The sequence below is a fragment of the Balearica regulorum genome, chromosome Z, assembly GCF_011004875.1.
Source record: "Balearica regulorum gibbericeps isolate bBalReg1 chromosome Z, bBalReg1.pri, whole genome shotgun sequence".
Lineage (NCBI taxonomy): Eukaryota > Metazoa > Chordata > Aves > Gruiformes > Gruidae > Balearica > Balearica regulorum.
The window spans coordinates 48,767,223-48,778,925 of record NC_046220.1 but is presented as its reverse complement, the minus strand read 5'-3'; the positions used below and the strand labels follow the sequence as shown (position 1 = coordinate 48,778,925).

The 11,703-nt window shown below is 38.6% G+C and overlaps 1 protein-coding gene across 4 annotated transcripts in view; it reads right to left on the bottom strand.

The window, feature by feature from the left end:
- Window positions 1-467: 467 nt before the first annotated feature.
- PIP5K1B (phosphatidylinositol-4-phosphate 5-kinase type 1 beta) overlaps window positions 468-11,703 on the bottom strand; it is a 117,069-nt gene continuing 105,833 nt past the window's right edge. For 3 of the 4 annotated variants that reach the window (XM_075739247.1, XM_075739246.1, XM_075739248.1), the window contains one exon: window positions 468-1,208. In XM_075739247.1, coding sequence (XP_075595362.1) covers window positions 1,206-1,208 — 3 coding nt within the window. In that variant the 3' untranslated portion in view covers window positions 468-1,205. The remainder of the gene's footprint in view (window positions 1,209-11,703) is intronic. The other variant, XM_075739249.1, reaches the window with a different exon arrangement.

Sequence of the window (11,703 nt, the reverse complement as noted above, 5' to 3'; positions counted from 1 at the left end):
GTTTTTGCCAATGCAGCAGGTTTGCTACAATTACTCCTAGAAGAAATGTTATTACCAATAACTTGCATAAACTTTCCAAGTGATACCTGTGTAGTTATTAAATACACTACCACATCAAAGCATGAAATCTAGGATCTATGGTCACTGGTGTTTGGGATTATCTCTCTGCTGCTAGGGAAATTAAGGAAACCAGACAGCTTCTGTAGTTATCTTAAAATGATTGCCCATACTGAAAAACCTGAAAAGCTTTTATGAAGCAATGCCTCTTGAGTATATTCCTTTGCCTCTTCTACTCTAATTTCAAGATTTTCTTCTTCATTGTAGAGCTGGTAGAAGATTAAGACAGATACCACATTATAGAGTGGCTGTCCTATCTGTTGAGATGCCTCTCAAGACCATTTCATGAAGGTAGAGAAATACCAGAACAGTAAGTCCTGTACAGATCAAAAGCAGGTTGACAGCTGTGATGTTGTTGAGAACAAAATACTTTATTCATCAATAAAACTATAGTTTACAGTAGTATTTACTAAATAAATTATATAATTTCTCTTTTACAAGAAATAAACTAAATCAAAAATATTTCAAAGACAAGATATGTACACAACATAAGGCCTTGGTATAAATAACTTTTTTTTTCTCCTTTTCACTAACAGTGAAAATATCTTTAGAGGCTCATTTTCATATAGTATGTGCAGAGGTTTACCCTAAGCCTTGTATGACATCAATTCCAATTTCCACTGACATGGACCTAAGTGATTAGAGCTGAAGGATCACAACAAATGAAATTTTTATTCACCACTGTGCTTATTTTTAAATAGGTAAAGCAGATAATAGATTTTGCTTATGCATAGCTACAGAAAGCATGCAAATGAAAACACTAGAGAGCCAATAAGAAAATATGACTTTCAAATCCAAAAATAGTGATTGGCAATATAGTAGAAAGCCACCTGAACACAGAGTTCTTCACAGTTCAGCAAGCAACAGTGTATGATAGCAGAGAATGGAATGTTTCACGTCATTTTTGCCAAGTGCATCAATCCTTTCTATGGTTCAAAGATCCTGACACTTCTTAGAATAAGATCAGTTGATTATTACTCTTCATCTGTTAGGCTCAGCAAATTCCTCCTTCTTAAATCAGGAGTGCAGAAAGTGCTCTTCATTAACCATGGTCACTTCTCTTAGATTTACTCTTCATGTATTCCTTGTTACTGGAAACACAGAAAGGACAAGTCAACTCAAGAGTTGTGCTTATTTGTTTTCTCACAGAATTACAAACAGGTAACAACTTTCTTCCTCTAAACAGGCTGCAGCACAGTTTGGCAGTGATTCTTTTCTTACCTTGCCCCCTAATCAAAAGCATTGGGTCTCTCTTCTTGTACAACAGCTAAACCCTTTGGTTTTGCAGACATTGCAGTACACTTACGTTACATGAAATAGAACCACTTGCTGCTGCAAAATGCTGAACACTCTGGACATCAGAGAAGACAGTCCAAACTGAGAACACTCAGCAGTTCACAACAGCTTTTATTACCTTGCAGAATCAACTGGGGCCTTTGTTACTTAAAAGCTTTAGGGGAAAGCCAGCAGTCTTCTAACAGGACTTTTATACATGATGTATGCTTCTGCATGATGCCCTTCCCTAGTTGAAAAATTGTATCTATCCAAAAACTTTCAGGCACAACTCATGTTCTAGTCGATGTCATAGCAATCATTCTATTTCACACCAAAAAAATTAGTTAATAATATTAATGAATTAGAGTTTTCTACAGTGTCTTCTACAGAAGCAGCGGTTATGTAATATGAATAGTTGATTACTTCCTAGGATCTCTATGGAGTCAGAGATGAATTGAAGAGAAACTGTTGTTTGCTGATCAGCTTATTACTACAGCTCAAACGAAGGATAGACTGACAGCTCAACAAAACATTGCAGTAAATTGAATGCATCTCAGCTAATGTATCCACCATGGAGCAGGACACAAAACCAGAAAAAAAAGCATCTGTAGTGACCTTTCTCTAAACCCTTATTAAAAAAATATGAGGGCATAAGTTTCCATTTATTAAACAGATTTTTAAGGTCACCTTTAAGTGGTACTTTTCAATACAAGCATTTAACTAACCTTTAAATAGTTCAACAACAATCTAATCTTGACTATGAACAACAACAAAAAATCTCCAAAGGCATTTTTAAAGCTTATCTTAGAAAAATGTAAGCAGTAGATTTAAATCAATATTTTAGTTATGACTTCTAGCACTAGACCTTGAACCCTGAGGAGTGCTATTTCAATATAATTCTGTGGCAATCTTTAAACCTGTTACTGTATTGTGCACCAGCGTTAGGTGTTCATAATCACTGATGCTAGTGAGCACAGTGCTAATTTCTCAGAGGCTGTTCTCTCTCTCTAGATAGCCATGGTCTGGCAATGAAAGTCTATCTACTGCTATATTAACACCTGAATGTGCTAAAGAAGTAAAGCAGTATGTACTTACAGGATACAGAACAATTTAATATGCAAAGTGAAATTGTTGGGCAAGTGACTAAAATTAAAGAAACCGATATTTTAAAAAGAATATGACATAAGGCTAACAAGGATTTAAAAAAAAAAAGAATTTAAGAATCAGTTTGGCAAAGTTGAAAACTGCTAGTAGCAATAAACAAAATGTTTTATGAAGTCAAGATAAATTAGTCTAAATTTTCACTAGCACCATCTAGTTTCTGGCTGAAAACTCAGATCCGAATGACTGCTGGTCCATTTTTGACAGATATAATGGTCTCCCAACACAACTTCAGACCCTCTGGTCTTCTCACTACTTTTCACTCTTTAAGGAGACTAGCTGTATCACTGATGCTAGCTTTATGCTTCCACTAATTCCACTAATGCAAGTATGACTAGCTGCTTCTTGTTCCCTTTCCTCTGATCCTTCTAAAGCATTTCAGCGATGGAAAAAATTATCAGCAAAATTTGCATAACAGAGTTGGAAAAAACAGACCTGACAGAAACTAGCAGCAATTGCTGTGTGAGTTAGTCACAGAAATGCTGTTCATAGTATTGATGCCATTTTAAGGAGGTGAGATTTTCAGATGTTAATCTTTGTCAGGTACAGTTCAGTTCTGTGCATATTATTCTGGAAAAAACTCCATCTATTTCAAGGCACAGAACATGATTCTCTAAGCAACTCTAACAACTGCACAGATTTTGGGGTTACTTATATACGCAGATATAAGAAACATTATTTTGTTAGAGACTGAGCTTGGCCATGGCAATTGGGTCCAAAATGATAAATAAAGGAAAATTTACAGGATGGATTCCTGTAATCACTGTCTGAGATGTCTCATGCTGGGTATATAATAGATTTACAACGTTTAGGCCTACTTGAGGTTTTTTTGTATTGGAGCATTTTTGTGCTCCAGTTCTCTTTACAAGGATTTGGTTTTGAGCTGATTGATTTCCTCATATGGTACATTAAAAGCCCCAGGCACGAGAACCTGTCTTTTAGTGACAATATGTGCTGGCATTTTTTATGTGTTACTTGTAATCTGAAATGGTACCTTTTTAATCTAATCAAGTGCATAATTCCCATGTCTAATTTTCATGCAAGGGTGACTGAAATGTTGCTGTTACATTGCTTCCTACATAACATTGCTTCTGCAAGAACATCTCTGCCAAACTACATTCACATTCCTGGTTGTTGTTTCACCTCACAACAGGTTTCGGTTTTATGAGAGACATAGGTCTCTTTCCTCTCTTTTTAAGACCGTGTATGGATGGATATCGGGATAAGACAGATAAGAGAAAAGGAGCAGTTACCTCACTGTGTAAAACAAGTAGTTTTGCCCCCTTCAGCCTTAAACAAACAGGATTCCACTTTGAGAAAAAAAGTGCTTGATTGGTTCCAGTATGCACATGTAACATTTTAAGGATTATTCTGCTCTCAGGGGAAAGAAAGGATGGCTATAAGTGAGGAGGCCTGAGTTCCCTTCTCATAGTCCCACAATTATTGTTCAATCTACCATATTTTTCCATCGGTATCTTCAGAGGAAATGGTGAGGCAGAGGAACTGAAGCCTCCAGAAAAAGAGCAACATATCAAAGTTTGAAGTATGCAGCACAGTGTGACTGCACACTTTTTAGCTTGTTTTTACATGTAATTTCAGCTGCATTTCTATTACTCCACAACATCACACTGAAGAAAACTACAACATGATTAGAATTGAATCAAATGTTGTGAAAGACAGAAAAGCAAAATATTTCTGAATGAAAACCAAACACCTCATCAAGGAATTATGGTGGAAGCACAATCCCCTCTCCAAAGTTGCATCTGACTAGGATGCTTCATTTGATCAGAGCCAGGTGGGAATCATCTTCTCCGAAAGAAGAGTTTATACTAGAGAGAGCTTAGGGTGCTAAACTGAAAATAGCTGTGGGGTTGAAAATATTTGTAAGAGAAAGTAACCATGAAGATGAGTAGTTAGACAGTAACCTGGTGGTCAGAAGGGCTTGAATATGCACTAGGAAATGCTCAGAGACAGGCTTTAACACTGAACTGTGGGAGTGAGAACAGAAGAAAAGAGGAAGAGCACTGAAGAGTAAGAAGAGCCAGACAGTTTTGAGTTTTTAAACAGGCATTTTATAGAACAATCTGCTTATCTATGCATCTACAGCAGCTTTGCAATACAAAATTAATCTCCAGTGATGTTTTAAGACTTCAAAATCCTGTAATAAAATTGGCATTTGGACATAAACCACAACATAAATAATTCTAAATGTCATATTATTATTTATGCAATTCTTCTGACACAAATCATAGCCACACTAACCAGACTCTAAATACTCTGGGCTTGCTTATCACTACAGTCATGCCATTCTTTTATTGTACTGAAGCCCTTATCAATCCTTTGCAACGATATCTTCAGTGCTGGTGACTTCTAAATTATATACAAATTTTGTGAGCTTTCACCAACAGGAGGCAATGCTGTATTTCCACATAACCATTCTTGTACTACATAAGAATCTTATATTATAGTTAAATACACAGTTTTCTTTAAACAAAATAGTTCATTAATGAATTCCTATAGGCAGGACATATATTTATTGATTTAAATTCTATATTTACCAACATATGAATTAAGATGTACAGCATCACAACAGAGCAAACTTCAAAGTTTGTCACTGTGCTATTTACATGCACATTCTTATTCCATTGTAAGTACAAAGAAAATCAAGCCTACTTGCAGTGAACCAATTAAAGTAATTCTTAAGCCTTACTACTCTGATTTTACTGATATACTGTAGTTTGTCAAAATAATATGTCGGCTACCTTTATAAGTCATTTCAGGAGTAAGCTAAGAAAATACAATGTAGTAGTTCATAATTGCACATGTTGCTCTTTCAGGGACAGAAAGTTCAATCAAAGAATTTGGGACTTCACTGCAGGACAGAAGGAACAAGGTGACTAAGTTATTCCGTACTTTAAAAGTGAGAATTTCACTTTTAAGGTCCTCCATTTTAGGTACCAGTCCTTAGTAACACTGGACTAAGGTCTTCAGGATCATTTGTCTCAGACTTTTGCTAGATTTGGCTTATATCTCCTACTAATCAAATTCCATAGAACACAGTAGACAAGTGTTCAACAGCATTCAATGACATTTAATGCTTTTCTGCTTGTATGTCAGCTGATGGTGCCTGAACTGATACCAATAAATAGGGCTTCAGGGGAACTTTAAAAAGAGACAAAGTTCATTTCCAGAGGAAGAAGGAAAACACCATTTTACTCTGTTTTGTAGATTTCTACATCAAAGAGCTAAATAGAAGAGTGTTACCTTCTCTGTTACTGGCTTATGTGCAGGACACCTTCTGTTTATATCAGATGGCATCTTTTCCTTCTAAGTATCTAATCTATCACTGTATTACATATTCATAAAAGCAAGAACCCTTTCATGTTTTAATACTCTGCAGAGAAACATTTAAAATTTCCAACTATTTTATATATCTGTTTCTATCTTTCTTCAATCTTTAATTAAAAATTAAAATAATTTTAATAGAATATTCAGTATTTCCCACTGTATGGTACTAGAGTATTTGGAAATGTAGATTGGCTTATACTTACTGCTCAGTGCAGATCATGGTTAGTCATACTTTATTCATAAAAGCTAGATTTCTTAAGTTATCATCTGGGCTAAAAGATTTAAGAGAAAATAAACCAATAGAATTTTAAAGTAAACTTGGATTTGAGAATGTTCCTAACAGTGCTGCTTACAGTGGCAGGTGCACAAAATGCTGGTTTGCTGAATCTGGTCTTTGTTCAGAACCGAGGAAATCTGGGCCCATACCAGCCCTTCAGTTGCCAACTCACCCGTGTACCTGTGTCCTGGAACAAAAACTCTTGCTGTTACCAGGTAAATTCTCAATTTTGAGATCAGCTGCACGGTGTCAGTCTACGTGGTGTTCCCTTAATGTAACACCCCAAAACCAATGCTCTTACTTGTAAGACGAAAAAAAAATTTTTTTTTTTTACAGTCTCTGCTCCACCTCACCTTACTTGACTATCTGAATTTGTACACAGCACTGTTCAGCCAAATGCCATTTTTAAGCTTTTTCTTATAGTAAGTTAACACAATGTGATTTTACTACAATGTCTATTTTTTTCATTCATAGGATCAAAAATTCAGAGCTCTTAATTTACTAAAGCACTAAAATTTGTCCAAGTAAGTTTAGCATTTCAAAGCAGGAGGCAGAGACATCAAAGGATTAGTGGAATGACTGAAGCAAGTTTTTTTTTCATTATACTATCTAGTGGGTAAGACTACAGCAGCTTGCCTGGCAGTAGAAACACAGACAAAGATATTAACTACGGATTAAAGGAAAATCTGGGAATGCCATTTAAAGCTACATTTTCTCCTCATGCTTGTAAAAGGTCAAAATGTATCTTGTCACCTTTTCAATTGAGGCTTAAATCAGCTAATGCAAAGATCATTGATTTGCTTTATTTTTGAGACACATATTAGAAATGACTGACCTCTTCCTAGTATTCTCAAAAACATACATCTTTCATTTCTAGCCTGCATTTAATCATCCTCCTATAAAAATAAAAGTAACTTCTGCTTAGCAGCAGAATGATCAAACTGATAACACACATCATTGATCCTTTAGTATCGGACTTTCCCAACCAGAGGCTTCTGGGTCTGCTGAAGGACGGATATTGGGGGGCATTAGGAACTAAAAGATCAGTGCACAAAACAGTATCTTATTCTTCTTCCACGAACACATCAGCATGCATACAGGGTGAGTTACAGTACACTTCCACAGCAACCTCAAAATAGTTAAGGAGACATCAATACAGCGTGTGGGACAGGACCAAGACAGCCGGGGTAAGTAGTTTCTCAAGATGAGTTTGCCACTTCAGAAGTAATATGTGCTTAGCCACAGTATCCAATTTCCTTGAAGCTGTCACCTGTTGCATACCTAGACTCTTGAGTTATATGCCACTACATTGCCTTGATTATTGAATTTTGAGTTTGGATTTTTTGGGGTGCAGAGAAAGCGTACTGCTAGGTCAAAAAAGCATCTATGACTCTCTCCACTTACGACCTATTTATTCTTCCAGACCTTTGCTCAGGGGAATAAACACTTGGTGTTTGTATAATGTCCAGAGTTGGGGGTTATTTATTTTTCTGTTGATACTGATCAGTGAAATAGACATACACTTACTGCAGTCTCCCAGACATAATAACAATGAAAGCTAACTTTACAAGCTGAAAGCTAACTAAAGAGATCAACACACCTGAAACTCCTAAGGACAGCTTTACAGAAGGTATTACCTATGCCTGTCACTAGATTTTCAGAACATTCCACCATCCACTCTATAGACTTCAAACTTTATGAAAAGCACTTCACAGTGTTGAGCAGTCTTAGTGATAAACAACATTGTTATATTATAAACCAAATTCAAAAGTTACCAACAAGAAACAGTTTCTCTGTTAAGCGGGGCCAAAAGAATCACAGAACAGCCCAGGTTGGAAGGGTCCTCGAGAGATCATCTAGTCCAACCTTTCATGGGAAAGGAAGCCTAGATGAGATTATCTAGCATCCTGTCCCATTGCATCTTGAAAAACTACCATGTCCCTAGTGAGGTTGTTCCAGTGATTGATTGTTCTCACTGTAAAAGTAGTTTGTTCTTATATCAAGATGAAACCTCTCCAGATGCAACTTCTACCCATTGCCCCTTGTGAAGAGAGAGCCTCCATCCTCTTTGTAGGCACCCCTTAAGTACTGGAAAATTATGAGGTCCCTCCTGAAACTTCCTTTCTACAGGCTGAAAAGACCTAACTTCTTCAGTCTTTTCTCATAGGGCAGGTTCTCCAGCCTTTTAATTATCTTCATGGCCCTCCTTTGGATCCACTCCAGTCTATGTCTTTTTTTTGACTTGTAGGGCCCAGAACTGCACACAGCACTCTACATGTGGCCTGACAAGTGCTGAGTAAAGTGGGATGATCATGCCTCTATCTCTGCTAGTAATGTGCCTGCAGATGCAGGATCTCATTTGCCTTGGTTGGTGAAGCAGTGCTCTGCTGACTCATGTTGAGCTCGTTGTCCACCGGGACCCCCAGGTCCCTCATAGCAAGGCTGCTCCCCAGCCACACAGATCATTTTGCCTGTGCTGGGCTCTTTGCTTATGTTGTCCCAGGTGCAGGACTTTGCACTTGTCTTTGTTAAACTTCATACAGTTCTTGCTAGCCCACTCTTCCAGCCTGTCCCTCTGTAAGATGGCTCTCCCTTCTGACACGTTCACCTCACCAGCCAGTTTAGTGACATCAGCAAACTTGGTGAGGCTGCTTTCGGTCCCATCGTCCAGATCATTTATGAAGATGTTGAATAGTGTGGGGCCCAGTACTGATCCCTGGGAGACCTCACTTGTGACAGACTGCCAGACTGAGTAAACCCATTGATCACCACCCTCTGAGTGCAGCCTGCGAGACGATTTCCTGCCCATCCGTGTCTTGCCAATTTGTCCAGGAAAACATTGTGGGAAAGTGTTGAACACTTTGCTGAAATCCAGGTAAGCAACATCCACTGCTCTCTCCATCTCAAGAAAAGATGTTATTTTGTTGTAGAAGGTGATCAGGTTAGACTAGCATGAGTTGCCTTTGGTAAATCTGTGCTGGATTTTCCCAACTGCCTGTTTCATTTGGTTTGTAGTAGTTTCTAGGAGGACTTGTTCCACCACTTTCTCAAGATTGAAGCAAGGCTTCTGCTTAACTGCTTATATGTCTGAAGAATGTTTTCTTCTTCTTGACATCTCTGCCCAATTTCAGTTCTAGTGGAGCCTTAACCTTGCTGTCTGCACCTCTGCATTCCCTAGCAAGGTTCTTGTAGTCCTCAGTGGGTATTTGGCCACCCTTCCATAGCTGGTATGCTGCTTTTTCACTTTTATCATATCCAAAAGCTCACTGTTAAGCCTGGGTGGTCTCTTGTTCTTCCTTCTTCCTTTCACTTTGTAGACGATGGACTGCTCTTGTGCTTCCAGGAGGCTGTTCTTTAAAAAGTCCCAGCACTCACAAGCTCCTTTGCCCTCCATGCACGCTTCCCATGGAATCCCTCGCATCTGGGCTCTGAGCATATTGAAGCTGGCCCTTCTAAAATCCAGGGCCTTTGTCCTACTTCTGGTCCTCAGTATGCTCAGCAGGATCTTAAACTCCACGATGTTGTGATTGCTGTAACCAAGGCTATCATTGGTACTTACACTATCAAGTACATCTTTTCAGTTTGTAAGCAATAAATCTAGCAACGCACTGTTCCTAGTTGGCATGTCCAGCACCTGCAGCAGGAAGCAGCCCTCACGCATTCCAGGAATCTCATGGACAACTTGTGCACTGCTATGTTGTTCTCCAAACAGAGTTTGTGTAACTGAAGTCACCCATGAGGACCAGGTTCTGTTGGCCTAAGACTTCCTTGAGCAGCCAAAGTAAGGTTTCATCAGCCTCATTACCCTAGTTGGATGGGTCATTAACAGATACCTAACAAAAGATTTCCTTGGTGATGAACCATCTAATCTTGATCCAAAGGCATTTGAGAGAACTTTCGTGGTCTCCATAGCTTGCCTCCATATAGTCTTATTTCTCTTTTTTTTATGAAGTACAACTTCACGTCCTCTCCTCTTCTTCCGTTCCTATCTTTCCAAAAGAGTTTGTAGTCATCCACTGTGGTCTTCCAGTCATGCGAGTCTTCGCACCAAGTTTCTGCAACTCCTATCACACCATAAGTCTCTGTCTGGGTATGGAGCTTTAGTTCCTCCTCATTGCTGCCCAGACTACATGCATTGGTATATATGCACTTGAGGTGGTTGGACTTCGGGTTCTTGCCTTTGTACAGGGTTGGGGAGCATTCCCCACTACTCTAGTAGGTGTGCTCATCCACCCTGTTCCTTATGAATATGTTGTAGGCGTCAGAGCTCAGGATCCTACCCCCTAAGTTCATTAGTTTAAAGCACTATTCACTAAGTCAGCTAATCTGCTAGCAAGGTTAGGCTGCATATGATTGCTCATTTGTCCACTTCCCATAACATTCTAGGATTTGTGAGTGCCTCTTAACACACGACTCATGTCAACATTGTATCAGCAACAAGCCCAATTAACAAAAATCCTACACGAATAGGCTGATTTAATGGGCTACTTGAGGTCACAGTTAAGTCAATTCTTCATCTAATTGCCCACTGGTACTTGCTACTGTCTTGTTTCAGTGGAGGCAGGATAGAAAACAACTGCCCTAAGTGTGCTGGACTATTAAATTAGTAGCTATTAAGTGGGTACTGTATATACTCAAGCATTTCTGGCTAAGAAGAAGAAAAAAAAGTCAGTGGTATGGTCTACAGAGGAACAGCATGGGGATCAGACACAAACATGTTTCATCTCAACACAAGAAAAATTTTTTCAGGACGAACAATCAATCACTAGAACAGCCTCCCCAGGGACATTGTGGAGTCCCCATCACTGGAGGTTTTCAAGATGTGATTGGACAGGGTGCTAGATAACCTCATCTGGGCTCCCTTTCCCATGAAAGGTTGGACCAGATGATCTCTTGTGGTCCCTCCCAACCTGGACTGTTCTATGATCATATGATATTCTAGATCTTTTAAGACAAAAATCAGGAAACTCTAGAGATAAGAAAAATAAAGAGTGTAGTGAACTGTATCTATAAAGGAAACAACCATGCCTATGTGAAACATTTACTAGAAACTTAATGAACAGACTTTCCTTTTTGACCGTTCCTCTCTAGTACAATTTTTGCCCCAAAGGCCACAGACATTTATTTATGAAAGCAGATGGAAAATATTACTAGGATAGTATCAGAATGGCTTAATTTGTACTTTAGGAAAACAAACATTTGGAAAAGCAGCCAAGCTTAACATTGCTCCCTCCTATATTTATACTGAGACTTTCAAAATGGTGTAAAAGGGTTATATGCACAATTCACTCAATTGGAACCGGAGTTGGGTGCCTACTGTCTTTATAACTGTGGAATGTGAGCTGTAAATACCAAGAGAATTTTTAACACACAGATGTAGACCCGAGCTCAGCAATCTGATAAACTACTCACTAGAAACCACAACAGCAAAGAAAAGGTACATTTTTAATCATACTCCAGCCACCACAACTGGACAACCCTTCAGAGCACAAAGGGGAGTAAGTGTACTTCATATTGAGCCCTAC